This window comes from Nothoprocta perdicaria, unplaced genomic scaffold, assembly GCF_003342845.1.
Source record: "Nothoprocta perdicaria isolate Ctin4 unplaced genomic scaffold, notPer1 scaffold_33, whole genome shotgun sequence".
In the NCBI taxonomy this organism is placed as follows: Eukaryota; Metazoa; Chordata; class Aves; order Tinamiformes; family Tinamidae; genus Nothoprocta; species Nothoprocta perdicaria.
Window position 1 is genome coordinate 4,609,202 of NW_020455566.1, and position 24,934 is coordinate 4,634,135.

The window sequence follows — 24,934 nt, forward strand, 5'->3', positions numbered from 1 at the left end:
CCGGCCTTACTCTGCAAAATACATAAATAAAAATGAGTCAAGTAGCGCCCTTCTCCTAAAGGGTTTCCGTGTTTGGAAGCCGTTGCCTCCCCGGATGCAGGCGGGGGCTCACGTTAGCGATTGGCTGTGGGATAACCTGGCTCCTGGGTGTCTAAGTGCTGTGATCCCTAAGGATGGGGATGCTGGGAAAGGATGTGCCGGCACCCGCTCGAGCATCCTGCTGGGAGCCCGTCCGGGAGCGCCGGCCACGCGTGTCCCCGGGGCTCGCTGCGCGGCGCTCACGCCGTCTCCCTCCGTCCGCAGCCGGCTGCACCTTCGAGGAGGACGGCGACGCGGCGCAGTGCGAGTACAGCCGGGGCGAGGACGATGACTTCGGCTGGGAGCTCGTCCGCAGCTACATGATGCCTCACCTGAGCGCAGACCTTCCTCACGGTGAGTCCCGTGTCCCGGCGGCCTCGCGCTCGCCCCTCGGCCCTAGGGGACAGCGATGCCTCCCGGAGCCATGGCGGTGTTCCCAGGAACCCTGCTCCGGCTCCTGGATGGCGGGGAATGGGCTCCTGTTCGCAGGTGCCCTGCGCTCCGAGCTCTTCCTCGCTTAGAGCCCGGAGCTGCCATCGCCGGCTGGCGGAGAAGGGATCGACGCCCGGGATTGCGATGCCGGCCGGAGCGCAGGGGCCGCCCCGCTCCCCATCTGTCCCAGAGCGGCACATCTGCAGCAGCCACCCCAGCCTGCCGGGCGTGGACACATGGAAAAATGGTCCTTTTTTCTCCATTTTTTAAAGCGCCGCCTTCAGAGCAGTTATTCCCATGGAAGGATCTGGCTCTGGCCCGTTGACTGTTGCAGCATCAATGGCTGGGGCTGGTTTTGCCTGGAGCTCGGTGCTTTGTGCGTAATTCCTGCCTGCTGGTGTCCAGTGAGAAGGAAAAGGGCGTTTGTGGCCCTTGCTGGGCTGGGAGAGGCCGGTGCTGTGAGCCAGAAGCTTCCCCGGAGCTGTAAGAATGAGGCAGCGCAGTTGGACCCGCTTTGCTTCTTTCAGCCCCGTTGCTTTCACACCAGTTTGCATCATTTGCTGGACGCAGGGCGTCGCTCCGCCTGCCCGGCCGAGTCCAGGCTCTTTCTGCAGCCCAGGGCTCGGGGAGAGGAGGTGGCACCGTCGGTGGCACCGGTGGCATCCCGCTGGCACCACTGGGAGCTCCTGTGGATGTCGAGGGCAGCGGGGCCGGGTGGCGCTGGCCTTGTCCCCAGCTCCGGTCCCGTTTCCGTGCCACATCCCTCGGCTTCGCGCTCCCTTGTTTCTGCATCCAGGAGCTCCTGGACACGCTCCTTTAGGAGGCTGTGTCCAGCACCGGCGAGAGAAAAGCTGGTTTGTAGCCTGACAGCACAAATGTTTTTTTTCCCCTTTTCTTTTTTTTTATTAGAGCATTAACTGCTTTATAGAAAGCTCTTTACTGCCCCATCAATCTGCCTCTAGGTGTTTATCTTGCTGCCGCGCTCGTGCTGCTGCTTTGCTCGGCTCCCTCCTCTGCTCTTCCTTTATCTTCTCCCTCCTCCCGACGCCTTTTCCCTTCCCGCCGGCTCCAGGGACCGCGTTCCCGAAGGCAGCGGCCGCGGTCGGGTCCGCGTGGTCGGAGGCCCCCGCTGCGCCCTGTCCCTGCTGTCCCGGGGTGTCCCCGCTGTGCCCTGGGGGGTGACAGCGGGAAGGCGGATGGGGACCACGGAGGGCAGCAGGATGCGGAGGACGCGGTGTCCCCTGCGTGTCCTGGAGGCCGCCGGCAGGGACGGGGCTGCCACCGTGCCGAGGGATTCCTGTTTATGGGAGACACCTCAGCTCCGTGGTCGCCCACGGCCCAGCCACACCAGGGCGGCGCAGGGGGAATTTTAGCCTGGATTTAGCTCCTGCTTGGCTCTCGTGCGCAACCCAGCCTCTCCGGTGCTGATGGCCTCGTGTCTCCTGTGGAGCTGACAGGAGGGTTTTTCTGGGAAAAAAAAAAAAAAAAAAAAGGAAATTCCAAAATAAGGAGGAACCAGCATGTCTGGATGCAGCGGAGGTGTCTGTCCATGCAGGCTGTTCCCTGCAAAGCCTTGCTTGGAGCAAACGTTTCACCCTTGGGAAAAGCTTCCCGGCCCGTTCCGCATCTCCGGACATGCGGGCGCCTCCAGAGCAGCAATTAAATGTATTAATCAGCGGCCGTCTGACATGCTGGGGGCTGAGATTTAGGCCAGGAAAAGCTGGTCCTAAATAGAGCTCGTCAGAAAACAAAACAGCTCTTTCCTGGTCGGTTAATCATGGACACGATGCTATTAGCGGTGTCTATTTATTTTTCCTTCGGAGGTGGGAATTGCAGCGGCTCCGGAGGGAGCGTGGCGGGCCCGGGGGCTCCTCCTGCCCCCATTGCAGCCCGGTCGGACGGAGGGGACTTGTCTCGGAGCAAAGACCTGGCCGTGCTGCCAGACCGCTGCTCCTCGGGGATTCCTCCAAATAATTGCTTTAAAATGAGACTAATGGGAGTCTCGAGGAGGAGAATGGAGCGGGTACAGCGGCGGGGATGTCAAGACGGGCACAGGATGGAGCAGCGGAGCCTGCGGTGGCTGCGGGGGCATCTGCCGACGTGGGGTCTGCAGCTCCGGAACCAGCTGGGTTTGCTGCGAGCTTTGGGGCCGTCACTGAAGCCCCGCAGAGAAGGGGCCGAGCTGAAGAGCCGATGTCTGCGGGGCTGGTGCCACCGCGCCAGGCTCGCGGACACCCCGTGCGGACGCCGCAGCGGGGCCGCCCTTGCCCGCGGGGAGGCAGCGGCCCAGCCAGAGCCCTTGGCGTGAGCGTGCCGGGCAGCGGGACGGCGCAGAGTGCCGGATCAGCGGGATGGACTTCCCGACGCTTCCCACAAAACTGGCAAGGGCGGGAGGGGCGCGCGGCCCCAGCCTCATCGTGCCGCTCCGGGCCCCTCCGGCACATCAGTAATATCCCACATCCCTGCGGCCTCTCCAGGGAGCGCTTTACAAAGGCGTCTCGTGGTCTTAGATTAAAATGAGTTTTTATTGGAGATCAGCCAATTTCAAGGAACATGGAATTTATGTGAGCAGATCCTGGCTGCTCGCCACCCACCTCTACCTTTTCTTCCCTCTTTCTGTTTGTTTTTGTGCTTTGTTTGTGCTCATTTCCCCCAGCCCGTCTTGACTTGTCTCCCTCTTTCACATGAAGCTGATGGATGGGTCTCTCCCGCGTTGCAGTCCTGCTTTTTCACCACTTTATTGTTCTTTAAAGGGAAGGTTGGGGCGAGCTGGGGTCGCGGGAGCTCTCCCGCTCCTGAGCTGGGCTCACTCTCCATGGACGCGGCGGGGGATTTCGGACGTGCTCCTCTCCTAGGCGGGACCCATGGATGTAGCCTGGCCCATGGATGTGGCCTGGTCCATGCTGCTCTTCACATTCACATGGAGTGCCCCAGCTGCAGGGGTTGGGGTGGTGAAGGACAACCTGCCTCTGCAGAGAAAGGTCCAGATGGTCTGGGCAGGGAAATTGGCTCAGCAGGAGTTAAATTGGGCTGATTTCGGGAGCTGTTGAGGTGAAACACGAGGTTGAGTCACTTAGCAGTGGTCGAAGCTGCGAAGGGTGTTCGGGTGAAGCCCTGCGTGAGCTCGTGGGATGCGGATGGTGACGGGGCCCATGTTGGTGACGGGGCAGAACCAGGGGACAATGCTGAGGAAGGGGTTTTTGCTGTTTGAAATTGCCCAGTTTACCTGGTGGAAACTGCACTGCAGTTGATTGGGGTCGGAGGAAACCTGGGAAGGGCCCAGCTCGGAGCCTCCTGCTGTTCCGCTCCTCACCCAGCCGTGCAGCAGGGCCCCGCTAGCAGCGGCCACCTTGGTTGGAGCACCTGGACTCCTCTGCCTCCTAGAACTGCCTTGCACGTATATGTTTCTAAGTTTGCAGTGCAAAGCATTTTTCTTTTTTTTTTTTTTTTTTTTTTTAAGTTGGAAATTAGGGCTTACCTCCCCTCTAGGCTGTTTCTCATCCTGCTTTCCCTATTTCTTATCAGTCTTTTAAGTAAGTTCAGCGCTGGGGAGAGGAGAGAGGCTTTTCTGGTGTGATGAGACGCTGCTGGGTGTCCGGGCTCGCTTGTCGCCGTCGAGCAGCCAGCCCGGGGGTGGCTGCTCAATGTAGAGGTCCAAAAGCAGGTGGCAAACGTGGGGCGAGGACGGGTCAGTTCAGCATGAGCAACTGCTCCATTTGCATTTGCCTGCACACAGAGTGTAAAACATGTAAAATACAGATGGAGCAGCCCTCCAGAGGCGAGCGATTCCCAGGTCTCCTGCGTCCTTGTGCGAGGATGCTCTGGGGAGCACCAAGCAGGGCTCACCAAAAATCCCTGCTGCTTCATTGGGGAAGGGGACACCCTTTCCTGGATGCTTTCCCTTAAAATCACCCCGAGCAGGGCACCGCGGCATCCTGCACATGGCCAGTGCTGCCTGCCCCTTCCCGACCCCGCGGCGCCGCTCGGCTCCGATTCCCACTCGCCGGGGAAGCGCCGGAGCAGAAGCCACGGGGCCGCCCCGGGAGCTCGGAGCTCCGTGGCGCCCGCGCGCAGGGGTCGACCCCGAAGTGCGGATTGAGAGGAAGAGATTTTTGTTGCCCTTTTCCGGAGGCTTTGCTATTCTCTGGCGGATCCTCCACGCCGCTCAGGCGCGCGCCGGCGTGATCCATCTCGGCGCGCTCAAGGCTGCACTCTGCAGCTGGGCGGCTTTTGGGAACGCGGTGCTGGGCTTTGCTGCTCAAGGTCGGGGTTTTCGGAGGTGCCGGGTTATTCTTGGAGACCGAATTGGACTCTGTGCAAAGGCCAATTCCCCCCTTAATCAGAAAACTAGGCTAGAGACGTTGCATGAGGACTTCGCTCTGGCAAGCTCGAGGTTTTCTGCGTATGGGCAGAGCCAGTTTGACAGCTCACACTTCGGATGGGCCTTGCGGCCAACTTCTACAGAGCAAATGGATGCCTTTCCCATAGGAAATGCAGCCAGAAACTTCTGTTTCCATTTGTTTTACTCCAACACTTTCCAGCTTCCCCCGCCCTTTTCCAGAGTTTTTCTGCATTGAGCAGCTGGCGCCTCTTCCCCAGCAGCCCCTCCAGGTTAAACGCAGTGCCGGCCTCGTCCCGCCCGCTCCCCAGCCCGGCGAAGTGGGGCCGGAGGGCGCGGGCGGCAGTGGGAGCAGCGTCCATCGAACCCGCCCTCACATGGGATCGAAGGCCAGAGGAAGGAATTAGCAACCCCGGCTCGGCAGGGATTGATCTGCCTGTGCTAATGGGCTCTTGGCCGGCGGCGGCTGTGCACCAGGGGTGGCAGTGGACGGACGGATGAACGGTTCTCTCCTCTTCCGCAGCCACTTGGGGCAGGGGGATGATTCCTCTGCAGCTTGGGGCGATCTCTGAAACAGACCAAGCCGCAGGTTGGGTGAAAACTATGCTCAAGACTGGTGCATTTTTTGCGATGCTCCCAGGGCTTTCTGCTCAAGGTGTGGAGAAGCCCTTGCAGAGCCCCCCTACCCCTGCTGTGTCCTTCTGCATGTCCTTTCTGCGCCCAGGAGCCTGCGCAAGGGCACGTGGTTCTTCAGTGCAAGCCCTTTGGTGGCTCTGGGGACCTGTTTGCTGCTGCGGAGTGACACCAGCCACGCTGGAGCTGCAACTGGAGCCAGGGCCGTGTTGTGGAGGTTGGCGTGAGCCCGGACATGAGTGGATGGAGAGGCTGTTTCGCTTCTTCTCCTCCAATTCTTCAAGGCTGCAGGAGCTTTTAGGCTATAACCATCACTTGAAGTACAGGGTCTGAACCTGCCTTTGCCTCTGACTTCTCAACCCAGAGCATCCCACTGGTTGATGCAGTGATCCCTGAACACAGATGTTGGTTGTTGCATGGTTGATTCGCAAGTCATTTCCCTGTCATGAGTTTTAGAGCAGATTTTAATGGACATGTTGACATATGGACAGGACTTAAGGAAACAGCTGTGCTGATTAGCTGCAATGTTGCTCCAACCCCTCTGGCTGCCTCAAAATGTCCTGGGTGTCCCCTGGGCTCTGCTGCGCTGGTCTGGGACCTCCTGGGGCCGTGGTGGCCCTGGATGCCCAGCCGAGCGGGACCGGCAGCAGCCTCCCTTGCTTTGCCGTCTCCTGCTCCTTTGCAGGGATGGAGATGGGCTGTAAAATCCCGGATTTGGCAGCTCACAGAGTGCTCATTCCTGCTCCGCCATCGCCCCGGGTGGGAAGGCTGGGTGATCCTCATGGAAGCTGTCACTAGAACGAGGCTGAGTGCGCGGTGGGAAGGACGTCTTCCCACGGGAGAGGCTTCCTAGGGGTCTGGGCTGTGGTTTAAGGATTAACGGGCAACAAATCCAAGGGGCCTGGAGCCTCCTGTCCTGTTTGCGTCACCCGATGCACTCGCTGCTAGGCCACAGCGTGGCACTTGCCGAGGGCACCCGTGTTGCACATCGCGGGCTGAGTTCATGATTTACTGCAGCTCTTGTTATGGAGCATGACCGATTCACCCCAACATGAGCGCCATCTTCCAACTGCTCCAAGGAGCGTGGGGCAAATTCCTGTACGAGGCTGTCGTGTTCCTGTGGCTCGGAGAGCTCCCATATCCCTGCGGCAGCTGCACTCCAGGCACCTTTCCACTTGGCTCCTCCTTATTCCCACTGCAAACCCAGAGGCTCGTGGTACCTGGGGCCTTGGGAGCATCCCTGTAGAGCTCGGCATTGCCTTGGCTCCGGTGTGTGGCTGCCAAATGCCTCTTTGAACTTTCTGTCCAGATGTTTGGATGGTCATGGTGCACGTGCCAGCTGTCACCCTGTTGTCACCTGCAACCCTTGTGTGGGTCTCCTGCTGCCTCCATGGGTCTCCCTGTGCTGCTGCCGTGGGCAGGAGCGTGTTTTCCCTCAGCCCCATCTGTATCTGCCGGCATCTGTCCCTTTACAGCAGGAATAAACGGCGCTTTTCCCTCCGGGTGCTGCGCAGCCTCCTGCCACGCTGCTAGCTTGCGATCCTCTTTTTTTGCTTGGCGAGCAACTCTCACCCTTGCAATTTCAGTAATTCCCCAGGGCTGCAGGATGTGCTGCTTCATGCAGAGCCCCGTTAGCCCCTGCGATAACAAGGACTAATCAGCAGGCTCAGATCTGGACGGGTGTTTCACTTCAGTGCGCCGCAACCCGAGGATACTGCCTGCAGCAGGAGGATGCTCAAGACGGCTGCTCAGAGCTGGTTTGCTCGCAGCACCTCTATCCTCTCACTTGATTTATCCATTTAGAGCAGATAAATACTCCTGCAGATGAGTGCTTCCTTAATTGCCTCGTTAGTGGGAGATAACATCCTAGCTTGGGATCCTGGATCCTGTCGCTGGCTGAGCTGGCCCCTTGGCTTTAGGGGTTGATGACGAGCTCCTCATCTGGGGTAATGATCCTGGTTGTATTGGCAGCGCTGGGGACTGGCTCTGCCCGGGGAAAATTTGTTTGTTTGGGTTATCTTTCATTATTTATTTGTCTAAAGCAAAAAAAATAATCTATCCCCGGAAGGTTAAGGTGAAGCTGAGGCTGGAGTTAGCAGCAGCAGTTTGCAGGGGGGAAAAAAAAGACATTGCAGGGATGACATAATTACTGCAAAGCCGAGCAGCGCGAAGCCGCTTTCGCGGTTATGGTGACGCTGGGAAGAAAATATTTAAGAGGAAAAACACCGAGCGCGGGGATCCTTGCCAGCTTGGCAAGGAAATATGGAAAGTACGGAAAATATTCCCATAGAGTGTCTCGGGAGCGCTCTCCGGGCTGCGTTCGGGGACTGTGGGTCCATCGGGGAGGACTCCCCCGTCCCAGTGCTGCAGCCTGTCGTGTTTGGGGGCTGCTCAGCGATTTCATTTTACTCTCAATTATTTTTTTTCCTCTGCCCTCTTTCCAAAGGGCCTTTTTGTATCAACATCAACCAGCAGATCGGATGGGCATCAAGGACGGCGCTTGGCTGAGGCATGGCCCAAAGGGAGCCCGAGTGTCTCCATTTTGCAGCAATAACTTTGCTGGGGAGGGCAAAAAGATCATGAGAGAGAAGAAACATCCCCCTGCTCCCTTCCCTGCTGCTTCCAGGAGGAAATTAAAATGATCCCCTTTTATTTTTCTTTAATTTTCAGCCTGGAAAGCAGCCTGGCGCGGGCTGAGGCGGGAAGGCCGCGGTGCGGAGCGATGGCGAGGGGACGGGGCGGGCGGCCTGGGCGCCGCGCGCGGCTTCTCACGGCGTCTCCCCCGCGCCGCAGGTTCCTACCTCATGGTGAACGCGTCGCAGCACGCGCCGGGCCAGCGGGCCCGCCTGCTCTTCCCGCCGCTGAGCGAGAACGACACGCACTGCCTGCAGTTCAGCTACTTCCTCTACGGCCGCGAGGGCCGCGGCCCCGGCGCCCTGCGCGCCTATGTGGAGGTGCCGGGCGGCCCGCCGGGCCGCGCCGTCTGGGACGCCTCGGGCTCCCACGGCCGCCAGTGGCACCAGGCCGAGCTGGCCGTCAGCATGTTCTGGCCCAACGAGTACCAGGTGAGCGCGCGGTGCCCTCGGTGCCCCTCGGCCGCGGGCTGCCGCCTCGCCTGACCCTGCCGGCTGCCCCAGGTGCTGTTCGAGGCCGTGGTGTCCAGCGAGCGCAGGGGCTACCTTGGCTTGGACGACATCTTGCTCCTGAACTATCCCTGCTGTGAGTACGGCCGAGCGGCCAGCGGGCCCTGCTGCTGGGGCGGGTGAAGCCAGTGGAGGCCGTTCAAGAGGATGGACGAGGTCTCCTCGTGCTGCCCCAGGGCTCCTGTCTCCCGCCATGGTCTCTGAGGGACACGTTGCTCCACCGGGAAAAGAGCCTTTCTCTGCCTGATGTGCAGCCCCGTCGCTGCTCTGGTTGATACACGAGCTTGGTGCAATGCAGGCTGAAAGCAAGCGCATAGCCCCAAAACGCCCTCCGAGATGGGCTGGTGGGGCTGGGAGCTTCCCCCATCCCCGCTGGGAAAGGGGAGCTCGTGTCCCAACAGACGCTGGGAAAGGGGAGCTCGTGTCCCAACAGCCGGTCGGCTGCTACTCCTGCCTGGAGCTCAGCTCTGGCCCCAGCGCCCAGGTCCTGGTGGTGGGGTTGAGGTGGATGTGGGTCCTTGGTGAGTCTCAGCCCTCTGGTGACTCTCCTGTTTCCCCGTCTCCCGACAGCGAAAGCGCCTCATTTCTCCCGCCTGGGCGACGTGGAGGTGAACGCGGGGCAGAACGCAACCTTCCAGTGCGTGGCCGCCGGGAAGGCCTCTGAGGCGGAGAGGTTCCTCATGCAGGTAAGATGGATGGGCTGGTGCCCTCCGACCAGGGGTTACACCCCACCGCCTTCACCATTAACCTCCTTGTGTCCCTTTCCTATGGAACATGATAACAAACGAAGGGGGGATCTCTCCCCTCTAACCAGACATCCTTTGGAGACCTATTTTACGGCTTGGGAGGTGATGTTATGCCTCCTTCTAACATCTCTCTTTCCCCGGCGGGCAGAGGCAGAACGGGGATGTGGTGCCGGCCACCTCGGTGAAGCACATCAGCCACCGGCGCTTTCTGGCCACGTTCCAGCTGGATGAGGTGTCCAAGAGGGAGCAGGACATGTACCGCTGCGTTACCCAGTCTGTCCGGGGCTCGGGTGTCTCCAACTTCGCCGAGCTCATCGTGAAAGGTGGGCAAGGGGACACTGTCCACACGGCGCCACAGGCTGCGGGGAGCTGGGCTGCCCAGGTCCCCAGTTGGGGAAACTGAGGGCCTGCCACTGTAAACGACTTGCCTGGGATTAGGGCTGCGGTTAGAGGCTCGTTGCTGTGTTCAGTTCTGGTGGTGGCCGGTACCTTCAGCAATCCGTTCCCCCTATTTGGGCCTCCGCTTCCTGGAGTTTAAAATGTGGATAATTTCCTCCTCAAGTCTGGATCGCATCTAGGGCTTGGTTGCAAGAGCTGTTTCTGCTGCCCTGTTTGCCGAGGAGGACAGCGTTTTTCTCAAGGCAGGGGATCGCTCTTGATTGCTGTGACCAGTGCGCGTGATTCAACCAACATGTGCACATCAACACAGAGAAAGAACACTACCTGTCCCAGCAGCTTTTTCTTGTTTATTTGTGACTGTAGTAACTGGGAGCTAATAATTACAGTGCAACTTTGCAGTACCTTAGTGAATTTTGTGCTGTGTATCGTATAAAAATAATTAAGGTTTATCAGATGAAACTGAATTGCTGCCTGGGCTGTTAACCCTCACTGAAAATGATGTGTATAGAGGGACTTATTTGCTGGGCTAAAACGTGCTCTGGGCTGGGTTGTGCTCTCAGATATTTCAGTGCACATCCCCATCTTGGTTTCACTTGCCCTCTGTGCATGAAATCAGTTTATCCTGTTGTGCCCTGAGGTGTGAAGGTGATCAGGTTGTAAGAGAAGAGAGACTGCCAATGTCTCAGTTGTGCCCAGACAGAAAGATGGTTTCTAGTAGTAAAAGTACAGCTGAAGTCAAGGAGTCTCCTCTGGTTGAGAGAGATCGTATCTGACCTGGTGTTAGCAAGGCCCAGATAGACAAGGAAGGGCAGGGTCTGGGAGCTTAGCCCTTTCCAGAGGGGAATGCTGAATCCATCACGTCTTCCCTCTGTTCCAGAGCCCCCGACGCCCATCGCTCCCCCGCAGCTGCTCCGTGCGGGCTCCACCTACCTCATCATCCAGCTCAACACTAACTCCATCATCGGCGACGGCCCCATCGTGCGCAAGGAGATCGAGTACCGCATGACCTCGGGGCCCTGGTCGGAGGTGCACGCCGTCAACATGCAGACCTACAAGCTCTGGCACCTGGATCCCGACACGGAGTATGAGATCAGCGTGTTGCTCACTCGCCCTGGGGAAGGGGGCACGGGCAAGCCAGGGCCGCCCCTCATCAGCAGGACCAAGTGTGCAGGTGGGTGTCACGCTGGCGTCCTTCTGCCCCAAGCTGTGGGCTGTGCGTGGTGTGGCCGTGTGTTGGTCAAGGGCATCAGCGTTCCTGGTGGCTTGGAGGGAGCTCCCTTGGTGTCTCGAGGGGTGTCCGCAGGAAATCGGAGCAGGGAGGTCCTGGTGAGACTGGGAACAGCCCTGTTTCAGACCTCTCACAACTCCAGGCAATACAAACTGGTGCTTAAAGCTTGTGTGCTGCTTTCCTAGTCCATAGGCTGGATGGGAGAAGGGAAGAGAGCTGGGCAGCTCTGCCATCTCATGACCTTCCTTGTCCTCGCTCTGTTGGGAAGTGGAGACGAAGGGCTGCTGCGTCCGGACCAAAAGCAGCTCTGCTTCTAGAAGAGTCTGGTGTAGGAGATGCCAACCAAGATCCTTTTTGGGACTGGCAGGGCTGGAGGAGCCCAGTGGAGGGGTCGGTGTCTCTGGAGGCTGGGCCATAACTAACTAGACTCTGAGAGCATCAGCATGGCCTGGGACCTTGCCGGTGAGCGCGGCCTCACGGTGGGATTCCCTCTCTCCTCTCCAAGCTCAGCAGAGCCCCACTCGGGCAGACTTCCCTGTTGCCCTGCTCGATGAAGAGGTGTGGGGCTGAGCAGCCCAAATGAGTGTCGGGTATCTCGGGGGGACCTCTAGCAAAGCTGCTGTTGTGGTGGGGCTGGCTGGAGGGCGGCGGGAGCGCAGGCGGCAGCCCAGTCCTGAGCCCACGCGAGCGGCGTGCGTGGAGCAGCCGCGTCCACCCGCCCCAAAGCGCCAGCTCGAGCCCAGGGGCTCCCACTGACAGCCCATTTTTGCTAATCAGTGTCAATGGTTGCTGGACAAAGTAGCGTGACCTTGGTGCAGAAACGCACAGACGTGATGCACACGCTTATCAGCTGCATCTGCTGCTGCTCTTAGTCCCTTGTGGTGGGTGAAGGCTGGAGGAGGGCAGGAGATGCAGCTGCTGACCCCCAGCCTGGGCCCGGACCACAGGTCCTAGGCATGGTCTAGCTCAGGGCATCTCTAGAGCCCAGGGCTGCTGGGAGGGACTGGTGTCCCTGAGCACAGCCACTCTGTTTTAGGGGTCTCGGAGCATGTGGCTGGTGGGAGGTGGTGGTGCCCAGGCCGCTCTGCCCCGGCTGGGCCTCCTGCCTGGAGGGCAGGGCTGGTCTGGGATACAGCTCCATCCTAGCTGGATGAGTGCAGCGGCAAGGGCAACAGCTGCCACACACCTTGAAATGTCCCTTGGCCTCTGACAGATGCTGCTCTGGAGATGTACGTGGGGGAGTCCCCATGCCCTGGTGCCCGTGCAGAGGCAGGGCCGCTGGCACGTGTGCAGGTCACTCGCATGTTGTGAATGTTACCCCGGGCTGGACATGTCCCTGGCAGCCAGGGGAGGCTCCGAAACCTGCTGTGGCAGAGCCAGCGCCACACGGGGCTCGGGGCGGCGCCCTGGGGGTGTTTGCTGATTCGGGGCACCCCCTGTCCCTGCCAAGGCTCCTTGCTCCCATCCTGGAGAACAGTGGCGAGAAGGGATCTGGAATTTCTTCCTTCTGGCACATCTGGAGCCGGCTGCGAGTTAGTGTGGCATACCTGGTGCCCCCTCCATGCCTGACAGTGACAGTATTTCTTTGGGGATGTGGGGCCGCTGGTGAATCCCTTTCTCTCTGGGGATTTGCCCTCAAACTCTTCTCCGCCCGGCCTTGGCGGGGTGTCCGGCTCGGAGGACCCGCTCTGCCCCCGTTGCCTTGGCTGTGGTTGCACGGGTGAGAGGAGGCTCCTGGTGCAGGAGCTTCGGGCAGGACATGGCAGCCGCCTGCCTTGATGTGCGGAGGGCTGAACTGCCCCTAATTGACCAACGCCGGAGGGAAGGGGAGATGCTGAGGACGGACGTGACTGTTGTGCTCCTCGGCCCGGCGCGGGAGCAGTTTTTATGACAAGGCCCTTAACTGCCATCAGCCAGGCAGCGATTGCAGCCGTAATGACAGGCCGGGATCCTGCTCTTTGGTTTCTCTTCCCTCCTTCAGCCCTGGAGCCTGTTGGTGGCTTTAACTGAGGTTTATAAATTAAATCCAGGGGGTCCTTGTGCTCTGGTAGCAGTGGAAATGTTCAGCCTGTCTGGGAATGAGCTTCTTTTTCTGTTGTCCAGATAATTGCTCCAGTGTCTTGTGGAAGAGCGAGGGTGTCCTTGGAGCAGAGCAAGGCACTGGCGTGGCCTTCTTCCCATCAGTCCTCCCCATTCCCAGCCTCAGCTCCCTCATCGCAGGGGCGTTGGGAGCCTCTTTTGGGGAGGTGGCCTGGGCAGCTCCAGGTCCCTCTGAGCACCCCGGTGGCCTCCCTAGGGTGGGCAGGGGAACGGCCTTGGTGCTGCGTTGACGTTGCATCGTTTTCGCTCGTGAGATGTGGGAGTCGCTCCCTGCGTGTGTGTTACGGAGCTGGGGCTGGCCCTTGGCTGCCCCTGCTTGGAGTGGGGCTCCAGCGAGGCCTGTGAGCTGGGCGAGCTGACTCCGGGTCTGAGGGCTCTAGACCCGCACTCCTGTCTTCCTGAATAAAGATAAAATAATGTCCCCAGTCCTGTTTGCTTTGCAAAACGCCCTCCCTCCTAAAGCGCAGCACCTCCCTGCAGCATCGCTATTGCTCCGATGGCGCCTGCCTGCATGGGATGCAGCCCTAAATCCTCCCTGGGAGGAGCTGCGGAGTTGCCATGTGCCGCAGCATCCCGCGCCGGGCGGCTGGGAGCCCGCGGAGGTTCCCGGCACTGCGATGCCGCCGCGCTCGGTACCGGTACCGCTGATCGCACGGCTCTGTCCCGCCGTGCTGGCGCCTGCAGACGTCCTCTTTAGCCTCGTTAGCCGAGCGCTCTGCGAGTGCACGCGCGCTGGCCCGGGGCTGCCGCGTCTCTGCTTGTCCCTGCTGATTGAAACGCTCCGGAGCGAGGAGGGGATGGGGAGCTCGGAGCCTGGCCCCGCAGCCCAGGCGCTGAGGCAGCACCGCGTCCCCATGGAGACCCCCCTCTGCAGCCCAACGTGAGAGATGCCCACGGGCATCAGGACTCTGTGGTCTTGCCGAGGAGAGGGTTGCTCAGGGCACAAGGCCTGCAAACCCATCCTGAAAAGAGCTGCCCCCCGGGATCTGGCCGCCGTTGAGCACGGCCGCGTGAAAGCGGTGACCAGGACGTTGCAGTTCCCAGGTGGGCAGCCAACAAGCGGCCTCCTGCCTCCGCGGTGGCGGGATGTGTCCCCTCGGCTGGAAGCCTCTCCGTGGGCGCTGGGCTCCGAGCTGGCTGTGCAGGGCAGTGTCCCCTGGTGCCCGGGGCGAGGAGGACGGCGCCGTGTTTGCCCGAGAGCCGGGGCTGCGGGCGGCAGCCGATGAGCCGTGGGCCTCCTGGGTGGTGATGGTGCCAATCTGCCCTCCTGGTTACGGCAGCGCCGGGAGCTGGCTCGCTGTGTTCCCCCAGGAAGGTTTCCAAAGGCTCCTCTCCATGTCTGGCTACAACAGGCCGCATGGATGAGCCTCATCCCTTCCTTGTCGTGTTCCCCATCTGCAGGGTGCTGAAACTCGGTGCCGAGAGGCGCTGGGTGAGGAGCGAGCGCTGAGGTGTGCGGGGCTGCGTGGAGGAGCCCGGGAGCGGGCGCCTTGGCCGGGCCCCGCGGCAGGATCCGGCTCCGTCCCTGTCCCTGCGGGGCGGCACCTCCTGGGCACGAGCGGCTGTCCTTGGCCCATGCAGTCGGGCTGGGAAGCATCCCTCACAGCCCTGAGCTGTGCGGACTCCCCCGCGGCGCGAATCCGGGGGGAATCTGCAGTGCTTGGGAGGGATGTTTGCAGGGGGTGATTTGGGAGGGATGGTTGCAGGGGGTGGTTTGGGAGGGATGGTTGCAGGGGACATGTTTGGCCCTGCGGGGGTGTCGGGGTCGTGGGGCGCGTGTCACCGAGCTGCAGCAGGGTGTCAGGTGTCACTTGGGCTCTGCCGAGTCCCGCTGCGGGATTCATCCCACGAGGGCAACCTCAGCCTCCAGGGCGTCCTTCCCACCACTGCTCGTACAGCGGCCGGCCTAGGAGCCCGGCTCCTCATTAAATCACACCTCTGATGATGCCGATTATGCTGACTAATTAAACCTCTTCCCAACGAGTGCATCCGTCTGTCTTCCCGGAACCTGGCATGAGCTCCGTGGAAAGGCTAGTGCTCCCGTGGCGCTAGACTGTTCATGAGGGGTTGGATGCTGTCCGCAGAGCCCTGTTGGGGCGCTGGCCATGCTCCTTGAGTGGAATTCCCTCCTTTGGGTGGGAAGGAGATGGGGATGCCAACCTGGGTAGTTTTGCCAGCTGTGGATCCATCCTACTGCTTATTTTCCATGTATTGCTCATGTGTCCCCATCCCTCTTCCCTCGGCAGAGCCCATGAGGGCCCCCAAGGGCCTCGCGTTCTCCGAGATCCAGGCGCGGCAGCTGACGCTGCAGTGGGAGCCGCTGGGCTACAACGTGACGCGGTGCCACACGTTCACGGTCTCGCTCTGCTACCGCTACTTCGTGGGCTCCAGCCACAACCAGACCTTCCGCGAGTGCGCCAAGATGGAGCGCGGCGTCAACCGCTACACCATCAAGAACCTGCTGCCCTACAAGAACATCCACGTGAAGCTCATCCTCTCCAACCCCGAGGGCCGCAAGGAGGGCAAGGAGATGGTGTTCCAGACGGACGAGGACGGTGAGTCCGCGCGGTTCGCTCGGAGCGAGAGCTGTGCTGGGTGGCAGGAAGCTCCTGCCTTCCTGGCTGGAGCCCTGCCAAGTGCTGCTGGTTTCCTTGTTCGTCCGGCACTGCGGGGTCAAAGCCCAGTGATGGTTGAAGTAATAAATAGGCATGGTTTATAATAATAATAAATAGGTTTAGGTAACGTCGGCCGTCCATGGAGCTCGGGCTCTGCTTAACGAGGCTTTATGCCCTTCCTGGTTCTTCGCTGGCGACGCTGCTCCTAGTGGGAGCGATGCGGGTTTTCCTCTCCTCTTCCTGGCCACGCTGCAGGATGGATGAGGCCCCAGGGTCTCCATCCTTGGAGATACTCCAAAGCCACCTAGGCAACATGCTCTAGGTGACCCTGCTCGAGGACGAGGGTTGGGCTGGATGATCTCCAGAGGTCCCATCCAGGTTGTGATTCCGCCTCAGCCTGTGATTCTGCTGCTGCATCCCAGCGCCCATCCAAGCTGGGAGCTGCAGGAGGGGAAGGAGCCTCGTGACGGGTGGCGCCGGCTGCCGCGCGGGGCCCTCCTCCTGCGCGTGGGGCCGGGTGGGAAGGGTGCTGCCCACCCTGGTGCTGGGAACGGTCGTGCGCATGAGCTGCCCTCGGCACGAGCCTCCCTGCGGCTCCGGAGCGCCTTCCGCCTGACCCAGCCAAGCGAGAATCGGGAACGAGCGTGACGGTGCAGAGGAATCACCCTGTTGTTCCCGGGCAAAACCTCCTCCGTGTGCTCCCGGCTCCAGTAATTGTCTCCAAGGCACTTTTCAGCACCCAGCATTAGCAACCAGCGTGCCTGAGCTGGTAACTGCTGAGGGTTTGGCCCTGAGGGCAGTTAATGGGGGATATGCCCACTTAGTGGGACGTCGGAGCATCCCGCGAGACAACACAGCCACGGCGGCTCGGTTTTCCAGGGAAGCACCAGTTTTATCCCAGGGTTTTGCTTTGAGGGAGAAGCTGGACGTTCGTGCAGCTGGAACAGGAGCAAAGGCAGAGCCCGTCCTGGTGCTTCCCTGTCCCCAAGGCCGCCTGACCGCGCGGCCCCCGGCTCCCTGGTGTTTATTTTCCAGCTCTGATTTCCCGGCTGGTTTCCCCGAGCCGCGTGCGCTCCAGCTGCCTCCGCGTCACATGGGGACACTGCACATGTTGGTTCTTGCTCTGCTATAATCGCTCCAGCTGTTTTCCCACTATACGTTGATTAACTCCGGCTTTCCGCTTCCCCTTGGATCGCGCTCGATCCGGCACGTGCCGTCTGTCTCCAGAGGGATCAATAAGTCACCTCGTGTAGGGATATTTGGTCAATTATATCTGCCCAATTTATCTAAATTAGCTAATGATTGTGCCCAGTGCTCTGTTTCTTGCCCGGTGCATTCATTGTTGTATCTAAATTTTGGTGGCATTATAATATTTTTTTAGTAGACCTTTATGTCTCTTTTGGAGATGAAGCTCTGCTCTGCCAAATATATTGGTAGAAGTTGCCCTTGTACCAGCAGCAAATCATTTCTTTTTAAGTCTTGGGTGTTTTTGATACTGGATTTGCAGGTTTTAACACCAAAATCCGGTGGTGCTGCAGGAGCTCATCCGATGTGCTGACGCCTCCAGCTCGGGCAGAGCTTTCTCTGGAGTTAAAAGATGCCCGAATTGTGGCTGTGCCCGTGCGCCCTGGGGATGTGTTTTGGCCACCTCCCCAAAATGCTGAAAATTAGGGGCATTTCGTAGAGATTGTCAGAAAAGGAATCTGTGTCTGCACCCAGGCAGGATTTAGTGGCCGCATCCCCCTGCATCGTGGGCTACAAAAAACACCTGCAAAGCCTTGAAGCGGCGTCCAAGGGAGGTGGAGGAGAAATGTGTGTGTGTGTGTGCCTGCTGCTGCCCTAAAGCTCGCTGTAATTCTCCGTGAAGTTAATAACTGTCTCGTGAACACGTGTAGGACACGGTGCCTCTCATTAAATTAGCTTGTAAATCAGGTGGGAATTGTGTATTTGCATGGTGGGAAGAGCGCGGAAGGCGATCGCTCTCCCTCGGCCGGAATAGGAGTGCGACCCGAAGTGCAAAGCAGCCAAAGGGCTGCTTCCAAGCAGGCAACTTGAGAAGAGCCTGGCTAATAACTGTAAATAATGTCCTTGGGCCCTGCTGTTGCTTCATCCTCTTGGTTCTCCATATCTTGGTCTTTATCCTTATTTTTATTTTTTTCTGGTGGCTCCCCTTGGGTTGGAGGGTGCTTTGGTCTCATGATCACAGAGTCACAGAAGGGTTGAGGTTGGAAGGGACCTCTAGAGATCATCTAGTCCAGCCCCCTGCTCAAACAGGGACACCCAGAGCATGTGGCACAGGGTGGCATCCAGGCAGGTTTGGAAGACCTCCAGAGAAGGAGACTCCACAGCCTCCCTGGGCAGCCTGTGCCAGGGCTCTGGCACCCTCACACCAAAGAAGCTCTTCCTCATGTGGAAATGGAACTGCGTGTGTTTCAACTTATACCCATTGCCCCTTGTCCTCTCACTGGCCACCACTGAGGAGAGTTTGGCCCCCTCCACCCTACATTCTCCCCTCAGGTACTTATACATATTGATCAGATCTCCTCTCAACCTTCTCTTCTCCAGACTAAACAGACCCAGCTCACTTAGTCTTTCCTCATATGATAGATGCTCCAGTCCCTTAATCATCTTGGTCACTCTGTGCTGGACCTGGTGGTCATGGCTCGTATGGGAGCCATGTGGGTCTACGTGTGTATTTCTGGTTTATTTTTAACACATGTGAGGCCAGCAGGAGCTTTTGATGGATCTCAGAGGCTTTCTGCCCCTCCGCTGAGTGCTCTCCTTCCCTCTTTCCCAGTGCCCGGAGGCATCGCTTCGGAGTCGCTCACCTTCACCCCGCTGGAGGACATGATCTTCCTGAAATGGGAGGAGCCGGTGGAGCCCAACGGCCTCATCACGCAGTACGAGGTAGGTCCTGAGCCCGGCGCTCGTGTCCATGGGATGGAGCTGCCAGGGCCGCGTGCTCTTTATTTCAGGGTCATCCTTTCAGGGTCGCTCTGATTACCCAGCGGTGGCTTTCCAGCTGAGCCTCTGCTTTTATTCAGCCTGAAGGGCCCAAGCCGGGCACGTACCCCAGCCTCTGCGACTGCTCCAGGACCTCTCCGCTCCTCTGAATTAGTCCTTTCCCTACCCACTGCAGTAATTCCTTGTCTGTTCTGGTCCTGCCACCGCGTGATGCTCTCTGCTGACCTTGCAGATCAGCTACCAGAGCATCGAGTCCTCCGACCCTGCAGTCAACGTGCCCGGCCCGCGACGCACCGTGTCCAAGCTGCGCAACGAGACCTACCACGTGTTCTCCAACCTGCACCCCGGCACCACCTACCTCTTCTCGGTGCGGGCCCGCACGGGCAAGGGCTTTGGCCAGACGGCGCTCACCGAGATCACCACCAACATCTCCGGTAGGTCCAAAGGGCTCTGTGTCCTCCTGGGGGGTGAAGAGGGGCAGGAGAGGAGGCTGGCTTTGCCTAGTTCCCTGCTGCTCGGAGGAACGGCCCTGGCATCAGCCCTGCACGTTTAGGGGCTATAGGGCCCTTGTTGCAGGCTGGAGCTGGAGCTTGGCTTCCATCCGCTCGCCATGCGTGTTGGGATCAAACCCTCATTTAACCTTAACGAGTCCTTGGGAATGGGGAGGTGTGACAGTGCAGGAGACTTCTGCTCCGTGTGGGTACCACATGGCAGCAGCAATCCCTTCAGAGCAGACCGTGGGGCCTGTGCACTGCCTGCCCCTTCCCGGGATGCCCACGGACACCTCTGCCAAACACATTCCCTGCCTCCGAGGCCAGACCGGAGGCTGTCCACCCTGCAGCTTCCTTGAAATGGCCCTGGGGAGGATCCTGCAGCTGGAGCTGCAGGATGAACCTGCTAGAGGATGAACCTCCTCCGGATTTGGGATGGTCCCAGCACACGACCGCAGTCTTGCTGGGAGCATTGCAGCTGTGCAACACCCTGAGACTTAAATGTGCAAATGAGGGATTAATTGGCCTTCATTAACAAGCCACACAGCACTTAAGGCTGTTTGCTAATGTCCGCTGTGTAGCTATTAAGAGCACCAAATGGGCTGAGATGCTTCCTAACAGGGGCACAGAAATTGCGGAGCAGCACGAGGCAGCCCCCAGTGGCTGCTAATTAGCCACGGCTGGGGCACGCTGCCCATGTCAGGAGGGGGATGCTCCGGGCCTGCTGTTCCCTGGGGCAGGAGCCTTCGGGTCCTGCCGAGGACAGATCTCCTGCTTCCCAAAGCATCCCTATTTTGGAGGCTCTGCGGCTGGAGGGCGAGCGACCCGGAGACAAAACAGGCCGCATAGCCCCGGCTTGGGAGGGGGCTGCAGGGGCCTCCAGCAGGGAGGAGTCGGGCTCAATCGTGTCCCCCTCACCGGTAAAAGCACCGAAATGTGTCGGTGAGCACCGGGCCCGTCCCCGGGGCTCACTGCTGCCCCTACTCCCTCCGCAGCTCCTGCCTTCGACTACGCGGACGTGCCGTCGCCGCTGAGCGAGTCGGAGAGCACCATCACGGTGCTGCTGCGGCCGGCCCAGGGCAGGGGCGCTCCCATCAGGTAGGTGCTGAGGACGGGCTCTCCGGGAAGGCCCTCTGGGTGCAAGTGGCTCATCCTGGGCCGCGTGTCCTTTTCTGGGAGAACCTGCTATGGGCTCCGAGCCCTCCATGGCCCTGCTGTTCCCAACTGGAGACAAGGGGGTGTGGGAAGTGACCTCTTTTTCTCGTGATGGCTCCTCTAACCACAGCCGGGCAAATCCCTTCCCACGGAAGGAGGCTTTAGAGGCTCAGCAGACCCGATGTCACCTCTGGGCAGCTCCCTGAGAAGCCCAGTGGGAGATTTGGGCAGCTCCCTGGGGTGGGATGGGCATGTTTAGAGCATGATGTGGCTGGCAGAAAGTGAGGACCCCCAGGCTGGCCAGATATCTCCAGGCACTGCAGCAGGAGGTTTTATTTCTGCTTCCTTCGCTTGCCCATTCCCACATCAGCAAAAGGATGTTGTGCCTGGCCCCCTCATCCCGGTGCTGGAGTGATGGGGCTGGGTAGCGGGGAGAGGAGGAAGGAACCGTCTTGAGTGTGGAGGAGCATCATGACAGTCCCTTGTGGTCAAGCTCCCGTGTTTCTCACCCCCTGCCCAGCACCTACCAGGTCATTGTGGAGGAAGACAGGCCCAAGAAGATGAGGCGGGAGCTGGGCGGGCCGGAGTGCTTCCCGGTGCCGCTGACCTTCGACGATGCCGTGTCCCGGGGCTCCGTGCACTACTTCGGAGCCGAGCTGCCCGCCAGCAGCCTCACCGAAGCGAAACCCTTCACCGTGGGTGACAACCAGACCTACAGCGGCTACTGGAACCCGCCGCTGGAGCCCAAGAAGGCCTATGTGATCTACCTGCAGGCCATGAGCAACCTGAAAGGGGTGAGTCCCCGCGGGAGCGGCGAGAGCCTGGTCCATCTCTCGGGAGGTCGGGAAGTGGGAGTTCTCGGAAACTGCCTGGCATTAGTGGTAGAAAGCGCCTGCAAAGCAGGTTTGTGTCCGAGCGCCCTTGCTCATGGCAGCACATGGCTGAGCCCTGACGTTCCCTGTCTCTTTTCCCTCAGGAAACCCGACTGAACTGCGTCCGGATCGCCCGCAAAGGTGAGAGTCCGTGGGGTGAGGCCCTGGCTTTTGTCACCAGATCTTTTGTGGTGACTCCTGGGGACTCCGTCGGATGTTGGTTGTGTCGGGTGTTGGATCTGGACACGGACACACTTGCATTTGGCCTTGCAGAAGGTGGGACGAGGGGATGATGGTCAATCCGTCTGGTGTCTCCGGAGGGCAGTGGGACCATGACGGGAGGGGAGCGTGACCCAGTGTGGGGAGAGGGGAAACCACCAGCCTGTCCTGCTGCTCTGGGCTTTTCACCAAATAAACCTCCTGCTTTCATCTTTCGCAGGGTTTGAAAGTCGTGGCCTTGTATATTTAATAAAACTCCTTCTACTTGCCAGATATATTTAGCTCCCTATTGGATTTGGGGATGGGGAGAGGGGAAAAGAAAAAGCAATAAAGTGACTTAAAGTCCTGGCTCAGTGGGAAATGAAAAACGAGTATAAATGCTTGTCTGAATAGTGCAGAATATTAAAGAGGGACAAAAGGGGATTTATAACCTGCTAATAGTCTGTGTTGGAGCCATCCGCGGAGCCGCCTGTCTGGAGGCAGCAGCGGCGAGGTGGGATGTGTGACCGGGACGGATCAGCTCGGCGGGTTTAGGGTATTTTAACCCTCCCACGGACCCTTGGGAGGACAAGGTGCTCGAGTGCCGTGTGCTGGCACATGCCGTTCCGTGTGCGCGGAGGGGAGGGGATATATGTGCATTTAGGGCACGTTCCTGTGCACGGCAGCCCACATAGGCCGGGTGCAGATGCCCTTTTCCACCCCTGCCTCCCTTCACGTATGTATTTTCCGCTGTTTTCTCGGCATGCGATCTGATGTTGCCACTTGGGTTTAAGCTTCCTTGGCTCCCTCCCTGGGGCCGTGCAGGGAGTGGGAGAGGAATGTGCCAAATCCCATCGGGAAGAAAGTAGGTCGGAGCTGAGCTGACCCTCCTGCCCGTGTGCTTTCCCCGGCAGCCGCCTGCAAGGAGAGCAAGCGTCCCCTGGAGGTGTCGCAGCACTCCGAGGAGATGGGCCTCATCCTGGGCATCTGTGCCGGTGGCCTCGTGGTCCTCATCATCCTCCTGGGAGCCATCATCGTCATCATCCGGAAAGGGTGAGGAAACGCCGGCTTGCTCCATAGGGTGTTTGGGCGCTGAGCTGGAGGCGTCTCTTTTTTGCAGCCGTTTTTTGGCGCAAAGGGCGATGCCGCGAGCGGGGGGTGCTGCCCACGTCAGAGACACCGGGCTCTTCATGCAGCCCTCGCCTGTGGGGTTGGAGCAGCCGGCTGTGCCGGTGTCACCGCGGGCGCTCCAGGGGAGCTCAGGAGACAGCCCGGAGCATCCGTCTGTGAGCCGGGAGCAGCCCGAGGGCAGGCTGGGCATCCTCCTCCTCCTCCTCTTCCTCTGCTTCCCACTGCTCCGCACATCTCCTCCCGCTGCTTTGTGCTGGGGCAGGCGCGAGGATGAAGAGGCTCTCGCCTCTAAGAACACTCACGGGTGCCCGCGTTGTTGCTCTGGAAGAAGGTGTTGCAAGAAGCTTTATGTGGCCGCCGGCCATGGAAGGCAGCTCAGACTCCATCTGTGCGGAGCGGTAGCATCCGACCCGCGAGAGTCACTTGCAGAATCCCCCTCTCCCGGAGAGCCCAAGTGGAGGATCCGGCGCTTTGTGGCCAGAGCTGCTTCCAAGCCTGGATGGATGAAAGCGTTCCTGGCTGGGAAGAGTGGCCCCAAGAAGAGGCCGGGACTACAGGGAGTTATATCCAGCCCCCTGCCCTTCCCCGGAGATGGGGAGCACCATCCCTATGGGAGTGAGCGTCCTGCTGGCACTCGGGTCCAGCCCACAGTGTCTGGACTGGGTTGGAAAATGGCAGCGAGGAGCTGCTGGCAGTGGAGGAGGGAGCAGAGGAATGTGATGCTCCTTGGTGTCCTGCTCCCTGGTCGCCCAGGGCAGAGGGGAACCTCCCAGCTCCTCTGGCATTGCTGCAGAAAGGAATCCCAGGCAGCCGGGTCGTGTCCTGCTCCCTGTGACTTGGAAACGGCAGCTGCAAGTTCTGCCCGGCTGGAAGGGCTGTTTTCCCAGGACGGCTGCCGGGCTCGGGCCGGATGCTCCCCAATCCCAGCACGCTGCCAAAATCAGATCTTTCCTTTGGCGGGGAAGAGCATGTTTTGTGGGGGGTGCTAGTGATGTTGTCTGCCTGGATACCCGTCACCCTAGTGCTTTTATTTGGGAAGTGAAGTGGGTCAAGAGCCCCCGCCAGGGAGGCACGGCAAGGGCTTTCTGGGACACTTGGCGCCGGGGGCCTCGGGAAGCGGCTGCCGCTCCGAAAGGCTCCGTGCGCTCGGCACGCGGGCCCTGAGGGCAGCATTCGGAGCAGGGGGACAGAAGGGCAGCAATTAAAGCGCCTTCCCCTCGCGGGGCTCGGGAGCCGTTCTGGGACAGCAAAGGAAGAGCCGGCGGGAGGGAGAAGCAGTGGGGCAGAGCTGCGGCACGTGCAACTCCGCGGCTCCCGCCGCCTTCCGGCCTCGCTCCACCCAGCGGAAGCTGCCGCGGCCCTCCCAGCTTTGCTGCTGCCCAGGGTTGGGCTCTTGGCATCTTTCCAACATTCCCTGTAATAAAGGATGCGGAGACCTGGAGGCTCCCCGGGATGCGCTTGGGCTGCCCACTCTCTGCGAAGTGGCTGCACCTTGGAGAGCTCTTTGCAGTTCCAGCTCCCAAAATTGCCAGAAGCTCCTGCTTTCCCTGCTCCGCCTGCCCTGTGCGCCATCCCCAGCCCTTGGCAGCCCCCTGAGCCTCCCCTGGGTTGTTCCTGGGCCTGGAGAAAAGCTGCTTATGCAATTTCTGCTCTTTGTTTGCACGCTTGCCAGGAGAGACTACTATTCTTATTCCTATTACCCGTGAGTAGCTTTCCTTGTCCTTCTCCTCCCTTGCTTCCCTCCTTGCTCTGCTCCTCCGAAAAGGCTTTTCTCCCTCAAGGGTGTTTTAAGGCCCTCTTTGGCCCGAGGAAGGTGCTGCTGAACTAGTGAGAGCTCCAAGGCACCAGGAGCAAGAGAGGGGTCCAGTTCCCAGTGCGGCTCTGCTGCGGGAGCCGAGCAGGAGGCTCTGGTTTGGAGGTTGGGCCACATCCTGCAGGACCCTGGCCCTGCTGGGCGCTTCAGAGGGACGAGGAACATCAGTCAGGGGGGCTGATGTCTGCAGTGCTCCCCACCTTGGGAGCAGGATCAGCCCTGGGATTTGGGAGCGGGAGGCCTCAGAGCTGGGGATGCTTCAGCAGACTCCAAACCCGGTCCCTGGCACAGGCCGAGCTGCAGAGGGCCCGGGGGGGATGTGGGAGCCCCAGTAGCTCAGCTGCACTTACACTCACGCCCGTTGCAACCTCCCTCCCCACAGGAAACCCGTCAACATGGCCAAGGCGACCATCAACTACCGGCACGAGAAGACGCACATGATGAGCGCCGTCGACAGGAGCTTCACGGACCAGAGCACCCTGCAGGAGGACGAGAGGCTCGGGCTCTCCTTCATGGACACACACAACTACAGCGTCCGGGGTAAGCGCCAGCACGCGGGGCTGCCCGGCTCCTCCGGCCCGGGCACAGCTCCACACT

The 24,934-nt window shown here is 59.9% G+C and overlaps 1 protein-coding gene across 1 annotated transcript in view; it reads left to right on the forward strand.

Moving 5' to 3' along the window:
• The first annotated feature begins 315 nt into the window (after positions 1-315).
• The window catches only part of PTPRU (protein tyrosine phosphatase, receptor type U), a 44,659-nt gene continuing 20,040 nt past the window's right edge, over positions 316-24,934 (forward strand). The window contains exons 1-15 of the mRNA XM_026043392.1: positions 316-432; positions 8,276-8,547; positions 8,620-8,701; positions 9,196-9,311; positions 9,520-9,694; positions 10,648-10,941; positions 15,345-15,653; positions 18,511-18,620; positions 18,910-19,111; positions 20,164-20,266; positions 20,844-21,117; positions 21,300-21,336; positions 22,308-22,446; positions 24,197-24,226; positions 24,720-24,877. Of these exons, the coding sequence (XP_025899177.1) occupies positions 399-432; positions 8,276-8,547; positions 8,620-8,701; positions 9,196-9,311; positions 9,520-9,694; positions 10,648-10,941; positions 15,345-15,653; positions 18,511-18,620; positions 18,910-19,111; positions 20,164-20,266; positions 20,844-21,117; positions 21,300-21,336; positions 22,308-22,446; positions 24,197-24,226; positions 24,720-24,877 (2,335 nt within the window). The 5' untranslated portion in view covers positions 316-398. The remainder of the gene's footprint in view (positions 433-8,275; positions 8,548-8,619; positions 8,702-9,195; positions 9,312-9,519; positions 9,695-10,647; positions 10,942-15,344; positions 15,654-18,510; positions 18,621-18,909; positions 19,112-20,163; positions 20,267-20,843; positions 21,118-21,299; positions 21,337-22,307; positions 22,447-24,196; positions 24,227-24,719; positions 24,878-24,934) is intronic.